Source organism: Pezoporus wallicus, unplaced genomic scaffold, assembly GCF_028554395.1.
Source record: "Pezoporus wallicus isolate ANWC-B61680 ecotype Strahan unplaced genomic scaffold, APGP_CSIRO_Pwel_v1 contig_8831, whole genome shotgun sequence".
NCBI lineage: Eukaryota > Metazoa > Chordata > Aves > Psittaciformes > Psittacidae > Pezoporus > Pezoporus wallicus.
Genome location: NW_026638431.1, coordinates 257,052 through 284,653, shown reverse-complemented (window position 1 = coordinate 284,653; position 27,602 = coordinate 257,052). Strand labels below are relative to the sequence as shown.

Here is a 27,602-nt window from a genome sequence, read left to right as displayed (position 1 = left end):
AGACTGTGCTCTCTGAACTTGCAGATCTTTCTGTCTGTTGTCCAGACTTTGCCATGTGAGTGTATAGGCACCTGAAGAGAACACCCTACTCTTGATCAAGACTGTAAAAGTTCCTTTTGTGGGCTTCCCTTTACACGCCTTCTCTGTCTGCCACTCTCTTAAATTCTGGGCTTAAGACTGTTATGAAGAGAACCTAAATTTTAGTTCTTTTTAATCAGGTTAGGCTCTCTAAGATGTTATTCTTTCTCTTTGTCAGCTGGATTATAACTCCTTCTAATAGTCTTCCATCCCCAAACTAGGCTCCCTGGTTGAGGAAGCTAAATCCTAGCTGGTGAGAGTAGTTCTGCAGCCAGATTGTGCCTAGTGACCAGTATGTGTGAGGTTTTAACTGTTTCCCTGAACTTTGTAGGCCTAAAGGGCCTTCTTCTCTAAGTATTGCAGTCTTACGGATTAAATAAAGACTCTGCATGCTTGTGGGTAAAAGGAGAAAGCAGTGTGTTGTCAGTTTGCTTATTTTTAAATGCCTTGATTTTAATGACACAAGTTCTCAGTGTGGAAACTAACAACTTTAGTTCACAATTAATGCTTTTTTTTTAATAGTAAGAATGATTCAAGTTATATATTATGTAGATTTTGTTTCTTTGATTTAGGATTATGATCCTCCCAGTGAAGGGCAAGTGGTGAGAAGACCAGATAAAGGCTATCACAGGGATCCTGTCCTGACTCTTTTAGCCAAATTAAATCAAGCACCTCTTGCTGCACAGGAAGGAATATACCATTTGGAGGTAACTTACAGTCATTGTCCTTCCAGCACAGTAATTTTGAAGTGATACTTTCCTACTCAAAAGTAATATTTCAAGCTTACAACTCCTGTTGGTTGTAGAACAGGTTCATACACTTAATTTCCTGCTGGAAGTGATCCCACTTCTGTTGCCTTTGTTCTTGTGTAAAACTTTAAAAAACACTGAAGGTTAAGTGTTGTTATAAACAAAACTGTGTAGTATCACACATACCTAGTTTTCAAGGTGTGTATGTGATTGTTCCAGTGTACCAGATTTGTTCTATTGATTTGAGCACCAAGAAAGTTTTCTCTCTCTTGAGCAGTATAGGTGGTATGTTTAACAGTACAAGTTCACTGCACTTTACAGCCATCTGAGAGTTTTAGGGAGGTATGAAGAAAACTCAGCAAATGTTTACATGCACTTTAGCACATGCTGTTGATACTGATCTTGGAACAAAACCTCCAAAATATCCATATCCGGATACAGAAAATTGTAACTACTGCATAACAAAGGATAACAGTCATTTTTTGCCACACATTTTCTATGTGGAAATTAATAGTTTGAACTGGGAGTCTATTCTAATCAACATAGCTAGAGGAATGTTTAAAGGAAGTGAACTGTGAGTACTGCAATACGGTTCATCAGCAGTTTTATTTATGGCAGATCTTGGTTTTTGTGATTTTATTGATGCATATGCAGTTTTTTCCATCTATCTCGGTCCGTTTAGACTAAATAAGTAGTAACTTCACTCACCTCTCACCTCCTTAACTGTTCCTTTGTCTGTCTTTATTTTGCTTAATGAGCTCCAGTAGATGGACTTAGTGAAAAGCTTTCTACAGTGTTCAGCTCTGAATCTGACTATTTGTTGTGACATTTTCTCATCAGCCCTACCGTTTACAAACATCTCTAATTTACTTTTTTCCTTTCTCATACTTACGGACTACTTGGTCTGTCCATACAAGACACTAACGAATTTACCCCTGAATCTGGCAAGATGTATGCAAACATACTTTCTCATTTGCAAGAGAAAGAATGTTCTCCTAGGATTTGGCTGGACACGGTGCTGGGCCACCTGGTCTAGGTCATGCTTTTCCCAGTAAGATTGGGCCAGATGATCCTTGAGGTCCCTTCCAACCTGGTATTCTGTGATTCTATATGACTGATTCTGTAGACTTAAGTTTTTATATGCTCTAAGGGTTAATGTAATTAGATAACTGTGTGTGGTTTTGGAAGAAATACATTGCTGTTTTTTATATCTGCTGTTCTGATGTTGCTGTTCTGTGTAGGATTCTGATGATAGTGTTGGGCAGCTCAGTGAAGGTCAAAGACCAAGGCTGACCAAAGCAGCAGAGAGAATCCTAATGGGACATTCAGTTTATGTGGACCATCCAACAGGTCAGACTTCTGAGAACAGACCACACCGGAGATTCCGTTCTCCATCTCCAGGGCAGCTTGTCCGAATTGGAGGTACAAGTAGGCTGTTATTTCTTCTCTGTGATATTTGTGTGGATTCTGAGGGTCTTCTACAACAGTATCTGAAATAATTTCAACGAATACGTTAACAAAATTAAAAATTTATAGGTGATTTCTGCAATGAAATTATTTTCATTTCTATTTTGAGAACTGAATTTAATTGAAGCCTTGCCTTCACTCTCCTTTATCTATAGTATTCTGCAATTTGAACAAAAATCATGGCAAGTACCCAGTTGCCGATAGAAAAGTTGACTTGTAAAGTATGTATTTTATTCTTTTAAGTCAAATTCAGTTCTCAAAACCACTTATTTTAATCATTCTTGAAGTCAGTTTCCACAGGACAAGTATTAACGCTGGCAGTTGAAGATCCTTGTTTCTGTCCCCTTACACAGCACACCTCCTCATTGGTTTTATCACTCCATCAAGATGATACTGCAGTGTCTCGTAACGGGCAGTATATTTTAGCTTCATATATTCAGGGGCTGTAGGGATGCTGGGGAGGGACTATTCATTAGGGACTGTAGTGATAGGACAGGGGCTAACGGGTTAAAACTTAAACAGGGGAAGTTTAGATTGGATATAAGGAAGAAGTTCTTTACTGTTAGGGGGGTGAGGCACTGGAGTGGGCTGCCCAGGGAAGTTGTGAATGCTCCATCCCTGGCAGTGTTCAAAGCCAGGCTGGACAGAGCCTTGGGTGACATGGTTTAGTGTGAGGTGTCCCTGCCCATGGCAGGGGGATTGGAACTGGATGATCTTAAGGTCCTTTCCAGCCCTAACTATTCTATGGTTCTATGATTCCTATGGAAATTCTTTTTTCCCCAGATGAGGGTAGCTGAGGCATACAACTAATGGCTTGCACAAAATATTGCAGGGATGAGTTGCTATGGTAAAGCAGTAATTTATTTTTTTCAGTTGAAAACAGTCATGTAGCCAATGCTGCATCCTTCCTCTACCTTATTTTTTAATCCCAGTTTCTCTGTTGTTATCTGAAAATCAAGTTTAGAAGTACCTTTTCAGGTGTGTATAGGGGAATGCCCTGTGCTTTTACATCTGTAATAATCCAATACTGAGTTGCATTGCATCTGACGATTTTTAACTTAGCTTCTCTCCCTGCCCACCAACGTATACTGTGCTGGACACTGGCACAGTATTCATTCACATTGCTGAGGAAATAACATTGTAGGATCTGCTTTCAAAACAAGATTTTCTTCATATTAGAGAGGAACAGAAAATCTTGTGTCCAAGTCCTTTCGATAGTGAAGTCAACACTGCGTAGGAAACAATCTGGTTTTGGAGGTGGGGAACGGGGTGGAGGAGGAAGAAATGCTCTGTGATTGCTTCCACTTTTCTTCCAAATCTTTTTTATCTGCCCCCTGGTATGGGAGATTATATGTCCTTCAGTCTATTGCAGGTTAGGACTAAGAGCTATTCCTTGATAGCCACAAGAGTTACAACACAGGTCCATAATTTTATTTTATAATCATATTTAGGGGTAATATTAAATAAGTGCTACACCAGTAGATTTCAAAGTTCACATATTTCAGGGTGTGTGTCTCTGTACATTTAAGCTTGCAGTGGATGATCAGTTTCTCTGTCAGAATGAGTCACAGATAAGACTGTAAGAATTCTGGGGATTGTGTGTCTATGGGTATCTTCAGTTTTGTGAACGGTTTTTATTTGTATCATAGAAACATGATGTCTATTTATAGGATGGAGCAGGTGTTGTTTGTAGGTATATAACAGCACCTTGATCAGTCTTTCATTTATAAAGCCTTGTTTTCAGTGCCTGAAGTCATGAACATAAAAACCATCATGCAAATGAAATGTGGCACATACAGTCTTAAAGTGAACAATAATTACAGTTAATTAAACAATGATTATAGTTAATTAGGCTTAAAATTAATTCTTTGGCTCTGTATGATAGCAGGAGACTAAAGTTAGTTCATGAGCTATCAGTACATTTTTCATAAAGACGCTTTACATACTTGCAGGCTGCAAAAGCATGATAAATGATGGACTATATAGCAAATTATCCCTTTTAAAAAAGACAATGTGCCGGTTTCTTTTAATTCAGACAACAGTGAAACATTTTCATGAAGAAGCCTTTCAAATCTCTTTCCAATATGTGTGCTAAAGCTCATAAAACATATACTGGTATGATGAGCTGTACAGCTTTGAAGCTGCCATAAATGCTTGCCATGTTAGAAATCTACAGATGATAAAACTGATTTATTTTTTCAATTTCCACAGACATGTATTTCTTATTTCCCACAAGAACAATTTAAAGGTTATACAATGAGCCATGTAAGGAGGAAGTAATTCACTTTAACATTGTATGTCCCATTGCTGAATCTTGAAAGGTTCCACATCTTGCCATGAGTTGACTGGGACATTAACGGTCCAGTCCATCAAGGAATTTTTTTATTTTTATCTTTTGGCAGAAATTCTTGGAGATGAGGATACAGCTCATAGTCCAATGCTTATGGCTGAACTGGAATTGCAACCGGTTTCAAATCCTGTTCTGCAAGCAGCCCAGTCAAGCCGCAGAGTGACATCTCTCTCAGAGGATCTGTCCCAGGTAAACCTAAGGATCTTTTCTACGACTAGTCAGAAAGTGCAAACTGAAACCCAGGAAAATAAATTTTCCTGTTTCACTATGGTGACGGACAACTCAGAACTGGTGCATTTAAGATACACATTCAGCTTAGAAACTGAAGTCAAGACTTCATGTGTGCAATAAAAATGGTTGTGTTTACTGTGACAGAATCCTTACAATATGCTTTCTATTAGGGTCAGACCTTTTTCTGTGCTTCCTCACAGCTTCAGTAGTCTCACAGGCTCTAATACTATACGTAGCTCAGATGAGGCATTCCAATGTTTTAGGGGCACAGTGCTTCAAATACAGAAGAATAACATGATGGATATATGGGAGAGGAAGCAACAATGGAGGTTCGGTCTCACAGAATCATAGAATAGTTAGGGTTGGAAAGGACCTTATGAATTGTAACTCTTTTTCAGCATTTCAGGAGCATCATTAATCCTATTAGGAGAAGGGTTAGAAAAGCAGTAATGATGATGTATCTCAGAATACTTGAAGGTAGATAAATACCCTGTTGATTTCTGCTTGAAACGTATAGGGTTAATCCATTGCTACTTTATTAGTGTGTGCTGTTACCTAGAGATGATGGTTTGCTTGCTAACTAAAGATAAATTTAAATGGTGAGTGGAAAAAGCTGAAAATGAGCCAGGAGACTGCTCTGTATTATGATAAGCTTCACAGTATGTTTGAAAGTAGCAATACACTTACCTTAGTTGCTATGTTCCTGAATGCATTCTGTCCTTCCCTGATGTTCTTTCAATGTTAAAAATAACCTAAAGTTGACCTGTCTTGTGGTTTTATGTTTTGGAGCTTTGATGTCTGTCATGCCACTGGTGTCTGAGCAGTTCTTAAATATGTCACTTCAGATGAGAAAAAGGATTTTAAATGTTATACCTTTTTCACTTTGAGATTACCAGAACATATTATTTCTTTGAATGATTGTTCACAGGCAAAAGTGGATTCTATTAAAGCACTGTGTCTGTTGGAGTGAGCTCATATCCTTGTTATTGCTTCACAAGCCAAAAGTAAAAAGGACAGAGAGGGTAAACCATGTTTTCTTCTTTTAGCACCATTAACTGTGGTAAATAACACAGTGATACCTACATCTTGTGCTCTGGAGAGTTAGCTGATTTTGTTAGGATTTATTTTTGTTTGCCTGGGTACAGGCAAATGATAATGTACTATGTGTAAGATTGCCTATAACCCATAGTCTTACCTATGCAAGAAATGTAGTGTGATCTGACAGTGTCTTAGAAAATATACAAATAGTTATATATTATCTTTAGAAACTTTCTTGCATCTGAATCTGTAGGGTAGGTTTTTTTTGCCTGCAGATATGTAAAACTCATTCTTCTTACAAACCAGCCAAACAAACACCTGAACTTTGTGTGGTCAGTTTTGGTTTTTTCCCCCAAACAAAAGAATCTCTTCCCATAAGTGGGTGTTCCTGACGTAAGCCCATGAGAAACATCAGCCCTGTTTCTCACTGGCTAATTTTTTAGTTTTCCTGTGTTGTGACCATACCTGTAAGTATACCTTTAATCACAGAAAATGTCTATCCTGAATAGGGCAAAACCAAGATCCATAAGATCCTCTACTAGATCCATATATCCTTTTCTGGAAAGACAACCACCACCAAAAAATGCCTGTACCAGATGACTTGAAGGCTTGCTTTGACAGCATCTATCTACCATCTAACAATGATGATGAACTTTTCCCTTAGTTTCAATTAGGGATGGCATCTGTCTTCAGATCTGCAGCTTGATCTGCTTTGTTACTTGCCTTTAGGAAACAGATTTTCTTGTAATATAGTATCAGCTAATAGAGCAAGAGATACTCGAGCTTCCAGAATGATTCATTGCATGCAATGTTTAAGGCAGTAATCACTTCAAACTTCTTAAAAGATTTCCACCCAAGTTAGTCACTGACTCTCACATCAGTTGTTTCACATCTAAATTTCAGCTCTAGGCAGTGTTTGCCTTCATTGAAATGAAACTGTATCAGCTATGTACAAAGCCAGAAGATGAGTCTGTTTAGGAGCAAAACTAGGTTTTTCAGGATGTTTGCCAAGATCTGAAAAAATACATGGTATTTCAGATGGTGTCCAGCTGGGCCTTGGGTTTGTTAGACCTTTGTTCTGATGTAACTGGGAACAATCCTCCTGCATCTTAGGGTTCGTTGTGACAGATCTTGGGTGTTTTCTGTAGTCTGTCCGAGCAGGATCCTCATTTCAGGGAGGTTGTGGGCAGTGATGTGAAGCTGCCATATACATGCTGCTTGTTCTTTCCCTGGGACGGGTGTGTACATCAGATTTTGGCCAAGAGAAAGAACATTGTCTTTTCATTTAGGGCCAGAGCATTTAGTCATGAAAAGTGGAGTCTGTGTGAGCACTTGCTGCAAAACAAATGGCTTAAGTCATACAGGAATTTTCTTATCTATGCAGATTCCTTGGCTGCTCCTCCACTTCTGGCATTGGTGTTTTTTTTTTGAGATTTATTTATACTTTTAGCCACTGTTAGACAGAATGCCAGAATAAATGCATCTTCAGTTTGACCCCTTCTGTCCATTCTTGTGCAACCATACAGGAATTGACTGTTACTTGTGGCCACTTTGCCCTTGTGTTTTTAGCATTAAGAAGCAAAAGAATGACTAGGAGGAAGCTGGGCTCTTCCTGTTCTAGATGAAGCAATTTGAACATGGGAGGTACATGAACATTGAAGTCATATTTGTTTGGTTAAACGTTTCAAAGATGGTTAATCTGAATAATTTTAAGACCCAAACGCATTGCTGAAATCTTAGAAAACCAGTTGCAAAATATTTTTATAATGTTCTTATGCAAGTATGAATGTTTTTATACAATCAACATTTTTTAAGTGGTATTGTCACTTTGGTATGTATTCTCATTAGGTTTTATTTTTAGTATTTCAAAATACATGGTGTTTTTAATCTTCAGGAATGCGTAATTGTAAGCTATGAATCTATGTATTATCTCTCAACTTCTGTTTGCACCTTGTTTCAGTTTAAGCTGGTTTTTGATTTGTCCTATTAAAAATCCAAACCAAAGAAACACTTCAGATCTACTCATGAATATGCTGTTGTGTTGCTTACATTTAATATTCTGTAACAGTGCTGGCTTCCAATCACATCTCCATGAGACCCTCCTTCTTTCAGAAAATCATCTCAACTCTTTTATATCTTGTCAGCTTTAAATGATGAGCAGAGTTGATCAACATCGTGGTGTGTAGAGATGCCCAATTTAGTACTAGTCCTAACTGGTCTGTCTGTCCACATAGTGCCTTGTGCAGATGCTAGCTCAATCTCAGGTGCATGTAGTTCACTTTTGTCAGCTTATGCTTATTGTTGTGTTGGTGAGGTTGTGTTGGCGTTTTTTAGAAATTATATGCTATCTACTAGTGTAGCCCTTTCTGTGCTTTGTTTAATGGGGAGAGTAAACAAGCATTGAGGAAAAGACAGTGCCTAAATGGTGTATGGTTGTTTTTACCCCTGATTTTTGCCACACTGGCTTAAATGATCGTGAAGTACATGAGAAGCAGTGTCATCCCTGTTGAGATTTCTGTTATTGTTGGAGACAGTTGTTAGCTGAAAGAAAAGGGAAGCTCTGATTGCATAGTTGGCACTATGCTTATTCATTGCCAGACATAAAAATTGTCTTCATTTATATTTTTGTCTCTTAGTTTCAGTTGTGACCTCCACAGCAGTGGAGGGTTTCTCTTACAGAACTGAAAAATACTTTCCTATTATTTCTTTTTGCTTTTGGGAAGCAAAACATCACTGGTACTTTGTCATCAGATCTTCAAAAGAACAGCAGTGCCATTGCTTCTCAGATCATATAATTTTCCCAGAATTCATACAGTAATTCTGTCCATAGGCTCCAAATGCTCTGTGATATGCAAAAATTTGTGATCTTTCTTGTGTTCCTCCTTCTTTAGGAATCTTCATTAAAAAAACCCTTTATATTAATCTACAGAATCAACAGAATAACTGATGAAATCAAATTTTTCTATCTTAGAGAATCATAGAATCACAGAATGGTTTGGGTTGGAAGGGCCCTTAAACTCATCCAGTTCCAACCCCCTTCCACTAGACCAGGTTGCTCAAAGCCCCGTCCAACCTGGCCTTGAACACTGCCAGGGGTGGGGCAGCCACAGCTTCTCTGGGCAACCTGTGCCAGTGCTTCACCATCCTCACAGTGAAGAACTTCTTTCTGATATCTAATCTAATTTTACCCTCTTTCAGCTTAAAGCCATTACCCCTTGTCCTATCAGTACATGCCCTTGCACAAAGTACCTCTCCAGCTTTCAGATGCTTAAGAATGCCTACGTCTTCTAGGACTCTATGACTCTTGTTTTACACTTTTCACGTTTCCTGTATACATGTGGTGGAATGTCTCTGGGCTACGATTCCTGTTCCAGTTAATACATAAGATAACAAATGTGCTTGACAAATATGATGTCTCCCTTTTTAACATGCAGAGTGTTTGTTGCTTCTAAGAATCTGTTTTCCTCAGGCATTGTTTCAGACATAGCATAGAAGAGCATTTCAGGAAGAGCAGAAAATGTTTCTTAAAACATGGTCATAAATTTTATACTTGGCATTGGCTTTCCAACCTGTGTGCTGAAATTTTTATTTTTCTTTTCAACTTTATCTTTGTAGTTAGGGGGATAATACCTAGGAAGAAGTCCTGGGTATTGAAGAAAGCCAGAGAAATCTTATGTTCTTTCTGCCACATATTTTGAGTAGAAATTGAAGGTCTCCTTGTGTCTTCAGGTCTAAATGGCACTTTGCCATACTTCCTGCTCCCAGGATGTTTGTCTAGAGGAAATAACACTGCAATAGGCTAATTCAGATTGAATTCTTTTGAAGTCAAAAGGAATGGAGAACAAGTGCATATCCTTTAATGAATCTTTAAAAATCTCTTTCTTGAAGCTCCACAAAATTTTTACTGTGCTTTTACATCAAAAGGTAGATTTGTAATATGATTTTAATGTTTGATATATAGGAAGAAAGCCAAGGAGCTGCACAAGTTGAGACTGTGAAACCCCAAGTTATTTATGTGAGAAGGAAGTCTGAAGAGATGCAACGAGAAGGTAAATCAATGTCAATAGGCAAACATAGTTCTTTCAGTTAAGCACATCAATTTTAAATGTTGTTGTATACTGATGTATAATAAAGTTCTGATTTTTTTCTTTTTAAATTTGGTTTTCATTACTACTGAAATCTCAAAATTTCCAAATGTTCATATATAGTGTCTATAAATCTACATGATTATGATATTGTTAAGGTGCACTGAAAGGATTGGAAAGATATCTGCACATAAGTCATCAGAATCCTTGCAGTTAGGTATTTTCTTAAATTTTTGTTTGCCAAGAGCATTACAATATGCATATTATGTAGTCAGCTGAACCTTAATTGCTTTAGAGAATGCTGTTCAGCAAACAAAATATTCATACTCTTGTGATAAATGGGAGTGGTTCGTGTGCATGAGAAAATGCAAGGGTATTGGAGAAGGACTGAAAGATAAGAAAAAGTTAAGATCATGCAAATGTGAAAAAAATAGCTTTTCAGTGTTAAAATAGCCTATTTTGAGATGGGCTTCAAGGTAGTATTTAGCAGTTAGTGACCTTCTTTTGTGAAGGACACTATGTATTATCTATGCATAACTATGCTATTTTTGGAGATGTCGTGGTTTGAGCCCTGTCGGCAAGCCAGCCACACAGTTTCTCTCTCCCCCCGCCTCTTTCTTCCCTCCCCCGCTCCCAGAGGAGAATCAAAAGAATGTAACTCCCACAGGTTGAGATAAGAGCAGTTCAGTAACTAAGGTATAGCACAAAGCCCTGCTGCTGCCACCAATAATAATAATGATAAAGGAAATAAGAAGGGAACAGAATACGATACCACCCGCCGAAACAAGCACGACCGAGCAGTGAGTGCCCTTCCAGGTAACTCCCAGTTACATCCCGGGCATGACGTGCTGTGGTATGGAATATCTCTGGCTAGTTTGGGTCAGGTGTCCTGTCTCTGTTTCCTCCTGGCTTCCCCTCCTCCCTGGCAGAGCATGAGGCTCACAAAGTCCTTGGCTAGACCAAACATTTGAGCAGTAACTAAAAACATCGGTGTTATCAGCGCTGTTCCCAGGCCAAAAGTCAACAACACAGCTCTGCACCAGCTACTAAGAAAGAGAAAAAATGACTGCTACTGCTAAACCCAGGGCAGGAGATTACTTAACAGTACTTGTTAAAAGCATTAAGGATGTTGCATGAGAAGGAGAGAATATTTTGTTTCTGGTAGTTCAAGTCAGTGTTGGAAGAACAAGCTGTGCATATTACTGCCATATTTAATTGTTGTAGCAGATAAGAAGTTTGTGGAGGTGGAGGGGGAGATACATGGCGGTTTTACTATTACATGCTAAGATCAGGAATCTAAAAACCTGCATGTCAACAATATATGCAATTATAATTGCTTCACCCTAGTATAGACCAATTCTTCCTTCAAACTCTTTTAGAATAATTCTTTGAACTTCCTCAATTTATTTTTTTTTTTTAACATCTAATTGAATTATAATTCTGATGGAATTATTTTGTTTCAAATATTTCTAAGTTGTAAGAAAAGCCCTAGGTCAATGTTATTGGTCATGGGACTTAAGACCAATCATGGTTTACATATGAAGAAAGCTATGAATAATGTAAAGTTATGAATAATGGATAATTAGTGGAAAAGCTTACAGAACTGAAGTGGCACACCCTAGTGCATGTGTGTGCTTTGTTGTAGGCACATTTATGAACATGTGGTTTTAAAGTGGGTAGATAAAGACCTAATTTATTAAAAAATGGGGGCTAACTCTAATATTAGTGGAAAATATTGCAAGAAGAACTGTATATTTCCTCTGGTATTCAGAAAATCCAAATTTCCTCAGGAAAGAGAATTCCTAGTAAGTTTAACATGACCTCTGAATTGCAAAAAAATTATGTAGCAGCTCTGCCTTGCAGGATCAGCCTGTTCCCAACTTTAACAGCAGTTGTAGGAATCTTCCTCCTCTTCTTCTTTCTAAGACTTGCTATTAAGCATCAGAGAGGGGGAAAGAGTGGGATAGTCTTTCTAACGCTGTACTTCATGATTTTACACTTTTGTCTCCAAGTCTTAATAAGGCAGCACTTTCAGCCTGTATCATTGATTAGGGTCTTAAGTGAGAGAGGGATTTAAATGGAGTAAAATATTTTTATTGAATCTGTTTTCTGGAATATTTATTAAAAAAAAAAATAATTTACCTGTACTGTAATACAAAGTATTCAGGCGCAGTACAATTATGTCTGTCAGATGAAAATGTTTGACCACGAGATGGCAGTAGTCAATTTTCTTCGAAACTAGAAGAAAAAGATGATTTATATACCAGGATAATTTAATTCTCATTCAAAGTATACGTATTTAACGAGCCAATAAAAATCTAGAGGATTTGCAAATGGAAGTAACTTGTCTGTCAGTTTAAACCGGAAGGTCTTGTCTCTATAAGCTTTACCACAGCAAACTTAATCAGGCAAAAAGTTGAAGGTAGAAATTAATAAGAATTATTTGAAAGAAAAATGAGAACTTGCAACATGATAAAAGAGTGTGTTTTCAAATACAACATTTCAAAGCTAAGCACATCTGTTACTGTAAGTTCAAAGCACCCTCTTGATAAAAACTTCATGTCAAATTGTTGCCTTCACTGAGATAGCAAGAGACAATGAGTACTCGCCTGAAAATGGAAAAGCAGTTCAGGGGCAGGACCATTTAGGTATTTTTTTTGGAGTTTAAAGGGTAAGTGATTGTATCAGCAATAGTGCTTGTAAAACCTAGAGCCCTGAAATGAAGTGTGAATTCAGGGTGTTGGGAGAAAGAGGAAATCATTTTGGACTTGGAGCTGGATGTAAAAAGAAAAAAAAAAAAGCTTTTTTCATTTAATTGATAAATACATGACAATTATTTTTTTTTCATGTTTTGTCTATGGTCATAAATATATATATGGTAGAAGTTTCTTTTGTTGTTTTAAAAAGAGTTTGTGGTCTAGAGTGAACATGTGTTTTTACTGAAAGAAAGTTGATTGATGTCTTCTAATGAAAGTTGAAATTCAGTAGGACTGTTACAATATCATGCCTGAAAGGGTAAGGTCTCCTGAAAGTTACAATTAAAAATAAACCCTGAATGTATTATTAATTGAAATGTGTGCCTTCTGTAGACATAGTGGAGACAGTGGTTTGAAAACATACATTTGCAGTATATAATATACATGCATATATATTTTTGGCTTTATTATACCATTTAATCTTTGTGCCATTCCTTCAAATATCTTCATAAATTTAATATGATAATAATTGTTGTGGTTGGTGAATGCACATATTTCCAGAATGGAAGCATTTTCAGGCTTACATTAATATGATTCCAAATTTTTAAATTAAAGTGAAAGAACAGGTGGCACTCCTTGACTGTAGAGCATTTTTAAACTTTAATATGAACAGCTCAGAACCAAGGGATAGGTGTATCTTTACTTAATTATTTTTCTACAGCACAGCCACTCAAACTGTGACCTAGAGAGCACAACTTCATGACAGTAATTCCTTTTTATCTCTAGCTAGTGAATTATATTCAGTCGGCCATAACTATATGGGAAAGTAATATTGGGACACCAAGCAATTGGCTTTGTTGCCACAGAGAGATAGCAAAATTGCTTGTGGGAGGAGATGGTCTGTGCAATAAATGAATAAGAGGGCAAGAAGCCCTTAAAACAATCTGCATAAAAAATAAAGCTTCCAGAGTCGCTCTTCAGTATTGAAAATGGGCTACTTCTGTGTTAACACTGACATTATGCTGTATTGAAACCTTTAATACTGAAAATATGACTATGACTAAATAATTTTTTGCTTCTCTTCTTCAGCCAGGAATTCCTTAGAGTTAGGTTTTGGGTTATTTTTTCTTGAAACTGTTGCGGCATGAGGCAAATCTCTAACAGATGCTTCAAGGAAGGAAGATAATTAGGATAAGGCTAAAGGTCTTTATTTTTTTTCTTGGAACTGGAACTGTTTTTATCAAAACTTAATAACTAACTATTCTACTGAAAGTTTACTTTCTCCTCAGTATCCTGCTGTTTCTCTTTTTGGACTGAATTTCACTAAAGGCTTTTGCTGCTAAAGACTGTCCATACCACCCTGAAAATAGCAGCTAATGAAGCAAAACAGAGCTTTTCTTTCACACTGTGGAGAGTACCATCACAGACTGAGAAGTACAAAGAGTTTCCATGGCTTACATTGCTCCTTGAATTTGACTAATTTCTGAGAGATCTTGGAAACTGAAGTAATGAAATCAATTAGCTGTAATTACGACATTTTTCAGGCAAATGTCCTATTAGAGGTTTATGTAAGTTTTTTGGTGTTTCTTCAGAACTCTTACTTCTGCTCTATTTTGACTCTGGTTTTCTTATACAGTTGCCTCCCTGTGCTATCAGATGGCTCATTGGCATAATTCAGTTAATACATTTTACATTTGGGCAAGTCAGGAAATGCAAAGCTGCATTTCCCACAGAAACTGTGTCTTGGCTATAAGTAATCATAGCTTTTAGGTGCACCAGGGGGTTTAGAACAGCAGTTCACAATGAGTTTTCATTTGTTGTTTTTTTTGTTTGTTTTTGTACATATCCATAGCAGTTATATGATAGCCCATGCATTAGAAAACATGCATCTGAGTAATAAGTATGCATTTTGCATAATATCCCTACAAAATCTTCAGCAGCTATGCTTGAGAGTTTCTAGTTTGAATTATTGTAAGTCATTATTTAGCTGTGTTACACTACATTTGGAACAGGAGTTTTGAATTCTTGGCTTTTGTAAATATTTTTATCTGTTAAGAAAGTGCCATCTATATCTATGGTTGCTTCTTTTCTCACTCAGTTACTTTAGTTATTTTTCAGAGAAATGTTAAACAAAAGTTTGATTTTATTATTTTTTTAATTTTTTTTTTCGTAGCTTAAGGCAAAATCTTGTGTAGAATTGTTATTGTGGACAGCGATATCCTTCTGCTCTGGTTGTGTTCTGCTGCTTCAGCATATGGTCCTGAGAAACCAAGAACCAGGAGCTGCTGTGGGTTTCATGGGACTGTGCACATCCTTGCACTCACTTATTCCCAAAGAATCTTCTTCTTGTAAATGGTCCTCTAGTCTCCTAGACACGTCATTTCTTCCCCTTTTTTTTTGTGCAAAAGGCGTGAACTACAGGCAGGTGAAGCACAAATCTCCCTGGTATGATTTTTAGACTCCTAGAATGTAATTTGATTTTTTTGAGGCATCTAAGTTAATTGAAAATCAAGTAATCAGGTGAAGAAATGAACCCCCCCAAAGAAAAAACAGCTTAAGCTTAAAGAAAACTGTACCATGCAGGCTCATACTGCCGTACGGTCTGAGGATTTCTTACTGACGGGCACAGTTGGGTAGAAGTCATTCTCCTCTGAAGTCCATTTCCACACCATGTATCACCTGGCTTTTTATTTCAGGTCTGCGTGCATCACTTGGCATTTTTTTTCTACTTTTAAGAGGTTGAGAGTTAGTTCTCCACTTTCTGTATGCATCTTTAAATGGCACAGAAGGATACAGTGCTCTCTCACTTCTGCAGTATTGTCAAGACATTTTTGTGACCTTCTGCTTTTGCTGTGGGGGGTATGTGCAAAGGTAGAAAACTTCCCTTTAGTCTTCCCTTGGTGCCTATACAGATGATACTTTACACCCATCATGATATCTGCACAGCTTTGTGTGTCTTCAAGTTTCCTTTGTACAGTCCACTTGAGAATCAACTTCTGCACCGTGCTGGATGTGTGTATGGTTAATCTTTAGAGGGAAGGTATTTTGCAATTTCCATGCAGAAAATAGAATAAAGCTGGGAATCTTCCAGTGTGAGCTTAAAGAATGTTCCCACTTAGAAGTTTTACATTCAGGAGATGAGGCTGGCATCTATAGCCCCATTGCACAAGCAGGTGAAAGCAGATCAAGGTTATTTCTTTCTCCCTTTTGATTGGATCTTTGTGTTTAAAGTACACTTATTTTGCTGAGATTTGGGGTATATTCTTGTACCAAGTCCCTCCTCTGGTCTGTACACAGCAGCAGGAATTTTCACTGAAATTCCAGCACTAGTTTAGCTTTTTCTGTGGAAAGGGGAAAAAAAAAAACACCTTAGTTGAAGTGACATATCACTACTTAAAAGATTACTTCCTATGGAGACTCTCATATACTTGGATTTCTTACTTGTCTTATCTTAGATTTACTGTGTCTCAAGGTAAATATCCAGAAATCTCATCTGATTCCTTCTTCAAGCCTAGATTTTAAGGGATTGCAGGTGATCTAGTCCTGTGCTATCCCTCAAAGTGCATTATATATCTCATGAAGTTCAGGGCAGTGACAAAATTAAGCCTGGTATTTCACTTATAATGAGGGTTATAATGTACAAATAATGAAGGACCAGTCCCTTTTTCATACTGATAAGCTGAAAACCTGTGGTACTGCTGCATAAAGCATTTATCCAATGTACATTCTGGAGTTCATACACCCTTTTTGCCTCAAAGTATCCTGTGGCATCCGCTATGCATGCCTGCTGAGCATCAGCTGTCTGTATCATGTCACACAGACACCAGAAGGTTCTGCAGATCTTCTATTTTTAAGTATATCTTAATAACATAAAGGGTTTTACTACCAAATGTATAAGAATTTCTTAAAAAACAACAAAAAAATTACATTTGCTTTTCAAACATTTGTGACTACCTGCTGGAATCAAAGCAGCCCAGACTACCAGGCAGTTCTGCTAAGCTGCATGAAGCATCACTGCTTTTTCCCTGCAATGTGAATCAGTGTGGATTTCTGCATTTTTCTTTTTTTTTTCTTTTTTTCTTTTTGTCATCTTGGTGGTTTTGATTGGGTTGGGGTTTGGGTTTTTGTTTTTGGGTTTTTTTTGCTGGTTGGTTTGGTTTGGGGATTTTTTTGTTTGTTTTGGGGTTTTGGGTAGCTTGTGTCTCTTGTGACTAGGCATATTCTGGGCAGAGTTGTCATTAAAAGGAGAGTACTTCTTGCTGCTGCATATCCAGTCTGAAGAGTTGGAATGTACTAGCTGAGAGTCCTGAATTGTAGTTTCCACTTTGGCAGTCTACCTTTTGATCTTTCACCAGTTCCAGTTTCCAGTTGTATAAATCCACCTATTGTCAGCCTGTCTGGGGTGCAAGCTAGAATGTGACGCTTTTTCTTTTTGTAAGATTCTCGTGTGTTGGTGATTCAACTGAAGTTGCTGTGCATTGCAAGCAGTGTATAGTCTCAGTAGCAAGTATTAAATACCATCTCAGATCTCCTGGATGCTAACACACTCCTCACTAGTCTACTGAAATTGTTGTGCCAAGACAGTCTTTCTCACAGCCTGTATAGGATCTGTAAACACACTGGGATCTGACTGAAGCAGCTTTGTATTGTGTATTATGATTTGTATGCACTTTTAGAAACTTACAGTAATTGCTGTTGCCTTCATTGTAAAGAGCAAAAAATAAACACGCACAATAAACCCCCTTAATGGGCAGTGATCCCACTGGCACTGTTCTTGAGTAACTGAATAAAAGCAGATGGTAGCAAGCTGACTAGGCTGACCTGCTTTCCCCTTTCATGCAAACATTGCTTATATAAATGGGGGACACACAGAAAAAATTAATGGACTTGGGCAAGCCACCTAAGGACAGAGACTCCCCATGTACTTAATGCTTGCATCAGCCTGAGGGCTGTTTCCAGTTACCTCTTCTCTGGAGGGAGAAGTTTCTCACAAATTAGTGGTTCCACAGCTCTGAGCCCATGCTTTAATAAGAAAGAACTGATGTGCATCTAGAAAGTAAGCTTGCGTAGCTGTTCTGTGGCCTGTGTGTTGTGGTAGGTCATAGAAAATGGTCAGAATAGTCTCCCCTGAACCTGCTACTCATTTATATACATGTAATTGAGTCTGAAGTCCCTTTACACGTCATCTTCTGTCATAATATTGTGAAGAGGCATTTGATTTTTATGGTCTCGTACTCCTTTAATTCACATGTGTATTTGTTAGCAGTTATGGTAAATGAATTTTAATTGGAATTTTTAGTTCTAAACGATGTGCCTCACTATGTCACCATAACAAGATGTATTGTAAGAAATAGCATTGTCTTTTTCAGCAGAGCATTTGGTTGGAGTTATGGGAATATGCAACAGCCTCTGTCAGAGATTACAGCCTGTAAAAGCAGTTTCCTCACTAAGATATGTTTATGCTGCTTAGTCACTATTGTTTTCAGCCTGGGACATCAGCCTGACTACAGCTAAGCTGGTTAGAAACTTTTCCAGCCATCTCAGGTAGACCTGCTGCCAACTTTGTGTTAGTTTTATTGGGAGGTGCTCTACAGGATCTTCTAGGATGACCACCCTTACTTGGATTAACAGTCATTTAAGAAGTCCTCTTATCTCACACTTCTTTTTTAATGTTAAAGTTATGTTTCTTTTATAAAAGACACCAGTATCAGAGTGGGAAGTCTTTATACCTTTGGATGCTGGCAATACACTGCATGGGTACTGTATGTCACCGTACAGTGATGAGTATTTCAAATGCATATTTCAACTTGGAGTAACATATATAGCACTATGATAGGAGAAATGTGGGCTTTCTGTCTTCAGTATGTGCTGAGTTTGTTTTATTTTTCTGGTTGGCAGGTAAGGCCGATGTTGCCCTTTATATTTCAGTGGCTTGTGGGTGTCTTGAGAGCAGCACAACAAAAGGAAGAGCTTCTGCTTTCCCTGCTGTTTTGGTGGTTGTGGTCCTTGGGCAGAAGCAGCTGGACTCTCTTCAGCTTTACCTGTTCTTAAAGAGCTCTGAATTCAGCTTTTTTAAGCACTTCTTAAAAACTGGAAGGAGCCAGCTGTTTGTGTGGGGAGTGGCTGGGTGGAAGAGAAATACTAGGACAAGAGTGTATATGCTGGCTGGAGGTAGCTTAATGTGAGTGATGAATAGCCCACAGATGCTGACTGTTTGCCCCCAAACCTATTTTATAGGGGAGATGGGGGATTTACAAAAGCTGTCATTCTCAGCCATTAAACGTTTTTCTTTTCCTGTTTTAATGTTTTGTGAATTTTTTCACTGCTAGCAGAGGTGAGACATAGCTATAAAGTTATTAATAAAACCTAACCAGCCAATAAAAGTGGGTATTTTGATGATTAGTGTCTGCAGTCAAATTGAAATGATACTTTTTTTCTTTTACTGCTTATTATATTGTGAAAGGGCTTGACTTACAGGCAGTTTTTGTGCTCGTGAACAGTGTTGTCACCAAATACTATATTTGCTTCTTTTTCGGTATGCTTTAGGAGTAAACAAACCTTCTAATTTGTTCACTGAAGAGAGGCCAGGTTTTTGCAGCACCACCTTATCAGTAGTGATACAAGACTGTCTAAGTATAAATATGTTTTCAGTGCCCATGTGATGAATTTTTTAAGACTAGGACCCCAGCAAACTTTCAAATGAGGCAACAGTGTGGAGTAAATATCTAGGCTGCCTTCCAAATGAAGAATACTATAAAAGTAATCATAATGCTTCTCTTTGATAACATGCTGATTTTGAGAAATGCAGTATGCCATAGTAGCTTTCTTCTTTAAAGTAGGGTAAGGACTGGTGAGTGAAGATTAAAGCCGTCATGCGTGACCTGTTGCTCACTGCTGAGGTTACATACGCATTTTGTAATAGTGTGAAATAGCATGCAAATGTAAAACTTGGTTAAGACATTATTCATCTTCGCATAAAACTAATCTTGAGGGAAAATACCGCAAATTCTCATCTCTAAATTACCAGTTGCAAATGTGCTTTTGGTGACTGCATTTGCAAGGAACAGTAGTAAATGATGGAGATGGGTTAAAATCTGTCTGTGGACTACTGTGTTCTGGTTTTTATCATGAATGCTGTCATGCAAGGAAAAAGAAATACCTACACCTAGAAAAACTTCATTTAGATTTAGAACCTTTGTATCTGTATTATTGTTCTTCTTTAATCTAAAACTTACGTTTTGCTTTTAAAGAAGGAAGAACTGTTCTTAAGCACAGTTGTAAACAACCTGAGTGAAAGTTGTTGAGTGTAACACAAAATACGCAGCAATTCTACTTTGGCAGCAGGGAGGTAACTTTCTCTTTATATACGGCATGACTTTGACTTTCTATTAACTGTTTCTTTTTTAATGTCAGGTAAGCATGTAGTTTCAATACAAAATAATAAATCAACTCTACGTGAACAATGAAAATGTGTATCTCATGTTTTCTCGATCTGCTAGAATTACATTTATGTTTTGTCTCAAAATTATGCAGTCAAAGCAGGTTAGACTTAATATGTGATGATCTGCTGACCTCCATCTTAACTCAGGTTGTTACAGTAAAGTAATAATCTCAGCATTGCATATCATGGCCTTGTTTTATGCGCTGTACATATTGCAAGAGTTAAGCAGAGCTGTGTTTGTTTAAAAACAGTATAACAGCTGTAGTTTCTGTCCTTGTCAGGCCATTGTTTCTTCAGTAGGAGTAAAAAGCATGGAATTTGTTGGCAAGTCGTTAATTTCTGGGGTTTTTTGTTTAGTTTGTTTTTATAATTCCATAATTACTGATCTTGAGAAAATTGTTTTATTTACTTAACAGTTGCCATTGTGCCCTGGTATGTAAGTCAAAATTATAAATGGGAAATATTTACTAGTTTGAGTTACAGTGTAAATACATGATTAACTTCTTAAAAGTGCATGTTGCTTATTTCAGTAATTGGACCCGCTCCTAGAGACAGGCAGGGAGATTACACAGGGAATGCTTGTTTCTGAAGATGAAGCTTCCTTCCTGATTAGAGAAAAGAAAGAAAAGAAAGGGGGGAGTAGTTTCCTGTTGAGTCCTCACTTTACCGGAGGCCCGGCAGTCATGCCTCCCCCTGCTCCAGCTGGCCTTTACATGCCGTCCTTTGTGGAGGCGTTCTCTGATGAACAATGTCCAAAACCATTTTTATGAGAGCAATTGGGTTTGCCTGCACAGGCAGACCTGGGATTTAAAGAGGTTTTTGCTCCTCTCTCAGTGGCTTTTAAATGCAGGGCTACAACAGCCAGCATCTCTGAAGTTAAGGCTTGATAAAGGCTGTTCTGTTCCCAAGATTCATAATCTTCTAAATACAGCCTAATGAAGAGACTAAACCCAAAATTGCAGCGGTACGTAAAACATGTGTTCTGACCTCGATATATATGATGTGAAAAATGAATAGCAGCAGCACTGCAGGCAAAATCTGCTCTGCTACAATGTGACAACCCACCCCTTCATTGGAGGTTTCAAGAATTTGGCTATGCTTTTGGAAATAAGCCTTATGATTCTGCTGGAGAGATGTTTTAGCTCAGGCAGAGCACAGCACACAACGGCTTTGTTGGAGTGCTGGCTCTGTGCTTATGGCAGGAAGCTAAACTAAAACCTTACTTTTCTACCTACATTATGTGGTGGTGGTTTTGTATGCAGGCTTGAGAACCACAGCAGCTGAAAGCTAGCACCACTTAAGATGACAATAAGGGTCTTACTTCATTAATTCAGTAAGGGTTTTTTTTCTGTCTTTAAGGACAAACTCCCTTGCTTTCTCTGTCCACCGTGGGCTGTTAAATGAGAACCATGCATTCAGTTCCTTAAGCCAGCTGCTTTTTGCAAGTCTGCAAGGAAAGTTAAGCATTTACAAAGAGAAAACTTGTACACTTCTTGTGTACCCATCATAGGTCTGAATGATGTGTTCAGATGCTTACATCATGCATCACTGCTAGCTCAGACCATCAAGCAATCTTCAGAAGCAGTGAAGCTTAAGGGGATGTGTGGTGGTGTGCTAAAGCTGATGGGTCCCAGGATGGTGTGTTTTCATAAAGCATCTAGGACATCTGGCTGTCACTGCATTTTGTAGACATTCTTGCTTGGGTATCCAGGTATGTGACTGTCTCTCAGAGCATGCCATCCAACTGTTCGATGCTGGTTTAGAGCACTGCAGTGCAGAGCCTGCCAGAGGGAATATTTTGGAGTCTATGAAAAGAAAGTTCAGATGTTTTTAGTCTTGAGAATGAAATTGCAGAAGGCCCTTAGAGGTCTGACTTATTGTGCAATCTCTGTAAGTAATTTGTAATCAAAATACCTTTGCACATGTCACTTTCATATTTCCTGTAATAAAACAGCAAGAGCAATTAAGATTTTGGACCATAATCATCTACAAGCTTCTAAAAATGAATGGGTTGGGGATTTTTTGAGTTATGGCTGAAATAGCCAATTTTAAAATTTTTGATTGCTTCAAAAAAAGTTTTGTCATCTATTTTAATAGATTTTTAACTGTAGTTTGACAAACAAAACTGTTATGTGATAATGTAATTGGTCTGAAGTTTACTTCTAAAGAAAACCTCCAAAAAAAAAAAAAAAAAAAACGACAAACCTCACACCCCCCCCCCCCCCCCCAAGACAACTAAGTAAGAAACCAGAACTCTTCATGAAACTGGAAGACATCTGTACTCTGGTAACCCATCATGTGACCTACTGGATTTTATGCATTTCAAATCAAAAAGAATCAGTAAATATACTGCTGTATGCATGCAAATGTGTCTAATAACCCAGTGTGCTATGTATCTATAATGCTGCTCTGACACAGTTCAGAAAGTTGTCTGTGGTCTTGGCATTCTTCAGGAAACATGAGATTAATATAGCTGCCTTTGTCATACAATTTTTTTCTTGTTTAAGTAGGTGTGTGAAGGCTTGTGCTACATAAATGAATTATATTGAAGACTTTGGAGGAAGAAGGGGCTTGTAAACGAGACTGAAATTAATGAATATAAAAATTAGAAATCAAAACTTTATGTTTAGTCTGAGGAGAAACAATTCCTGAAACCATAACCACATGGCTGTTTCTTGTTTGCATCAACTCTGGTTGACTGTTATTGTCTTCTGTTAATTCTCTGGGGCAGTGGCCTGACTTTGTTGAATGAGCCAATTGTTTTCCTTTGTGTTGCCCATCAAGTAAGTCCCCATCTGGTTTGTATCAGACTGTTTTCACAGCCAACAACTGCTGCCTTTTCTATATCCTGACACTTAAGGGCCCCATGCTATCAAAGCATTGCTGTGATAGCCTGTCTGGCTGGGCCCATACAGCTGTGCCTTGCAGCTTGAAACTATTACCCAAGTAATGGTAACTTAGAACTTGAACTGGCTCTTATTCCCATTGGTGTCGTGTGTACAGTGAACAGAATACATTTTTGTTGAACTTTGTGTTCAAAAAAAATATTCTTTAATGCTCTCAGTTTATATGATTGGTTAGTTTTTAGTTTCTAGCAACTTCCTGTATCTAGAGGCAGTTTTTGTGTTCTTCTAAAACATTAATGAGTACAATACAAGCAATATTTATTGAAGGCACTGTTGTTATTACTTACTTTTATGGTACATTAAAGCTCAGTAATTGAAAATTAAACAAGCAAATTATTCTTAATGAGGATTTTTTCTTATTGGATTTAGAATATGTTTCTAGGAAACTCTCTGTACGTGATGAATTTAGGTTGTGTGAATAATGCCACACCTTGGATACCGTTCTACTCACTTTCCAAGCAGCTATCTAAAAACCCAGAGCAGTGAACAATGAGTCTGCATTAATCTGTTAATTTGTTGTCTCAAGATATAGGGAAGGATTGGATAACTCTATAACCTAGGCAGTTAACTATATTATAGTTTGCATTGCAGAATCACTGAGAGGCCCCAGGCATGACCCAGGCCCCTTTCTGCCAGGCTTCCTACATAGTAGGAGGCAGTCCTGTTCTGAGGGACCTTGCAAAATGTGTGTTCTCTCCCTCCAAGATTTAAGGAAACCGAACATTGCATCGTATAACAGTGACGTTCAGATACAGTCTGTGTAAAGAAAGATAATCTTTAAGCATTTGTTCTCTTCTGCTTCTGGTGGACCATGTAACTCTCAGTGTCAGAGTAATGATGAGGAGAAACATAATCGCCAACTGTATCTGTACTGAATTTTAAATATATTCTGGACTCAGTTCTTTCATGGTATTTAAGAGAGTTTTAAGACTTTTGACAAGGGCACATAGGGATAGGATAAGGGGGAATGGCTTTGAGATTAAAAAGGGCAGATTTAGATTACATATTAGGAAGAAGTTCTTCGCTATGAGGGTAGTGAGGCACTGGCACAGGTTGCCCAGGGAGGCTGTGGCTGCCCCATCCCCAGCACTGTTCAAGGCCAGGTTGGACGGGGCTTTGAACAACCTGGTGTAGTGGAAGGTGTCCCTGCCCATGGCAAGGGGATTGGAAGCAGGTGAGCTTTAAGGTTACTTCCAACCCAAAGCATCCTGTGATTCTACAAATACTTGCAGGGTAGGTGTTACTGAACGTTGGAGTACATTTGTGTATATGTAACGTGAATGAATTTGCTTCAAGTAAAATACTGGGGAGCCATTAAATTCCATGAGACAGATGAGAGATTTTTTTGTCTTTGTGCTTTTCTACTGGTACACACTGGGTGTCAGACTGTGGCAGATTAGGATTGTGCTAAATAATTTGGTTTATGTCTTTGTCAGGTATATGGAGGGTTTGCAAAAGCTACTTTCTTATGGAGCTTTCCGTAATTGCTCTTCTTACGAACTCTACAACTCCTAAATTCAGGAGTTGCAATATGAGCTCGAGAGTGGTGATAAAACCCAGGCACCTATGCTGTTCACCTGCACAACATGCAGTAGTCCATGGCTCTGCAAGGAAGCTGTTCTCACACATGCTGACTGTATTTCTGTACACACTCCTTTGCAGTGCAGATTTCCCTGTATTCTGGCCAGGAATATTTAAACCCAGACAACTGATAAATGATTTTAATTCGGGCTGCTTACAAGCTATACTAATCAAGATTGTGGTCCAAAGCAATGAAGAAAATTATTGATGAACTGAGTGCAAACCAGGTTTGGCACCAACAACTTGAACTGGGAAGAGTGAATGTCAAAGAGCTGCAATGCTTTCTAAAATAAGTTGGCAGCAGATACTAGAAGGAGTTGTCACCATCAGTTAATGCAGCCAGCATTCAGAATTCCAGCTTGTGTGTGTCGTGCAGCTTCAGAGGTAAAGAACATCTGCCCAAATGAGAACCTAATGTGAAGAAGTGTGTTCAGCATCTCAGAAAGCAGTGCTTGGCTGCTGCTCACAGATTTGTGCAGAGCAGCTACCAGGTTGCTAAGAACAGTTGTTGGTATCACAGTTGCTGCTGAGGAGCCGCTGGTAGGTCGTGCAGTCTTGAAGAGGCACAGTGTTGCTGGCAGCAGCCTGCAGTGTTTTTCCTGCTATTTACAGCAGTTAGCAGAGATGGAGGTGTGTATCATATTAAAATCAGTAGCGATGTGTCCAAGAGAAAGTTTAGAAGGTGGTGTAGTGTGCTAAATACATAGTATAGATGTAGAGCAGTTCATTTATTCTACTAATTTAGAGCTCTGATTCACTCAAGTATTGCAAAGGAATTTTGGTTTTACTCTTTCCCATGTAACAGGCCAAGGTTCTTGGATTGGTTTTTGTTGTTGTGGTGGGGTTTTTGTTTTCTTTTACAAGGAGGAATGCTTATCTCTATTGCATGAAGTTTTAACATGTTAGATTTTACCAAACTTTAAACTAGCAAAGGATAAAACCACATTTATTCTCAGATCTTTCCAAGTTTCTGGTCCTTGGGCATTAAATTGTAAGGACAGTATTACTTTGTCATCACACTGGGTATTCATTTCAAGAGAGGGCTTATTCAATCTTTGGCAGAATAGGGTCTGGATACATACACAGTAGCAGTCTTCTAGCAGATCTTCCAGTAAAGATATTTAACGTTTTCTGTATTTGAGCGTACGCTTACTTATGTAGGTTATTATGTAGGTTACATACAGTATTCTTTCTGAGCTAACAGAATAATTGCTTGCCTCTAAACTTCCTGGAATTGCTTATTCCTAACACATTTTTCAAAGTTAATTGGTATGCACAAAAGATAAAACCTTTAGCAGCCATCTTCTGCTGTTGAACAGTGGCTTGAAAGGAGATCTTTTGAACAAGTCGGCATACATGCTAGAAATACGTATGGAGGCATCCTAGTGTTTCTTAGAATGCATCACTGGAAAATGCTAACTGTATATAGCTGGTTTGGTCTGTCTTGTTTTGTTTTTTCCTCTGGAAAACATTCAGCATCTCCTTTTTAAAAGGTGCAATTATGAAAATTGAATAACTGCTGTAGGTATAAGCATTTTAATGTGCCAGGTTTTGTAATGGAAGTACAGTAATAGGAGTCCTGGCAAACTGTCTCCATGACTTTTTAAGTGAAAATCATCAAAACAAGTGTATAGGGTCATGTGAATATTTAAGTATTAAGAATAGAGAAAAGTTATTTCATTTGTGGTCATCTAGAAAAACACTTGTTATTGGAATGTTTTTTTTTATGCTTAGTGTATCTTATTTAAATTTTTATTGTAAGAATGCAGTTAGTGACTCCATTATATATGAAGACTGACTTGCAATGAGAAGATTCTGCCCTTCAGCACTGCCCTTCAGGCAGTGTGGTAAAGAAAGTTTTCTGTTTTCTACCTGATGCCCATCCCCTAGCTTTCATTAAAATCTGCGTGCAGATTGCTGTCATGGCTGGAAGGAATGTAACCTTCTTGCCCAGAAAATCCTGTTGTCTGTTTGAGGTAGAGCTTATCAAGGTCTCCCATCATACTTTTAAGTGATAGAAGGTAGCTTATTGACTTCTTACACTGGTTCACTGAAAGTTGTCCTCATACATTCCTAACAATTTTTTAATAGTCATGTAGCTGAGGAATTAATAAGCTGCAAAGCATGCGATGCTTAGTAAGCATATGCAGTGCAAGCATCACTGCAGATAACATGCTCAGTCTTGACCTGCAACATACTGAACCTGTCTGATAAGTAGAGATTGTCAAATGTGCATCCCGGTGATATGGACAATCATGCATTAAAGACTGCATATAGAGCAGCATGTTGGGGTGACTGCTGGCAATTTAACTGCCTGGGCCAAACTGATTTGGAGACAGGAGGGGACTCCAGAGTAACCCCATATGTATCATGGCCAGGACGCTAACTGCGTAATTTGCTTAGGGGATCCCCTCACTGGGACACCCATCTTCATTTTAACGTGAACTTGAAAGATCATAGAGTCGTAGAATCAGAATGACTTGGGTTGTAAAGGACCTTAAAGATCCTCTAGTTCCACCACCTCCTCTGCCACAGGCAGGGACACCTTCCACTAGACCAGGTTGCTCAAAGCCCTGTCCAGCCTGGCCTTGAACACTGCCAGGGATGGGGCAGCCACAGCTTCCCTGGGCAACCCATTACAGTGTGTCACCACCCTCAGAGTAAAGACCTTCATCCTTGTATCTAATCTACATCTACTTCTTTCATCTTAAAGCCCTTCCCCCTTGTCCTGTCCCTACAGGCCCTTGTCAAAAGCCCCTCTCCAGATTTCTTGTTGGCCCCTTTAGGTACTGAAAGCTGCTTAAGGTCTCCCTGGAGCCTTCTCCAGGCTGAACAACCCCAGCTCTCTCAGCCTGTTTTCATAGGAGATGTAATTTTCAAACCCAATGCAACCCTAATTTATGCTGCAACATCACTGAATTTGATAATACAACTGTAATTACTTGTGTAAATTATTTAAAAATTATTTTTAAATAAAAAC

At 38.3% G+C, this 27,602-nt stretch overlaps 1 protein-coding gene across 8 annotated transcripts in view; it reads left to right on the top strand.

The window, feature by feature from the left end:
- The window catches only part of KIAA0586 (KIAA0586 ortholog), a 74,472-nt gene that overhangs the window by 37,706 nt on the left and 9,164 nt on the right, over positions 1-27,602 (top strand). For 3 of the 8 annotated variants that reach the window (XM_057410665.1, XM_057410664.1, XM_057410663.1), the window contains 5 exons: positions 651-785; positions 2,069-2,249; positions 4,697-4,833; positions 9,875-9,962; positions 18,593-19,090. In XM_057410665.1, the coding sequence (XP_057266648.1) occupies positions 651-785; positions 2,069-2,249; positions 4,697-4,833; positions 9,875-9,962; positions 18,593-18,879 (828 nt within the window). In that variant the 3' untranslated portion in view covers positions 18,880-19,090. Of the gene's footprint in view, positions 1-630; positions 787-2,068; positions 2,250-4,696; positions 4,834-9,874; positions 9,973-18,592; positions 19,091-27,602 lie in introns of those variants that run through there. The other 5 variants (XM_057410668.1, XM_057410667.1, XM_057410666.1 and 2 more) reach the window with 5 other exon arrangements.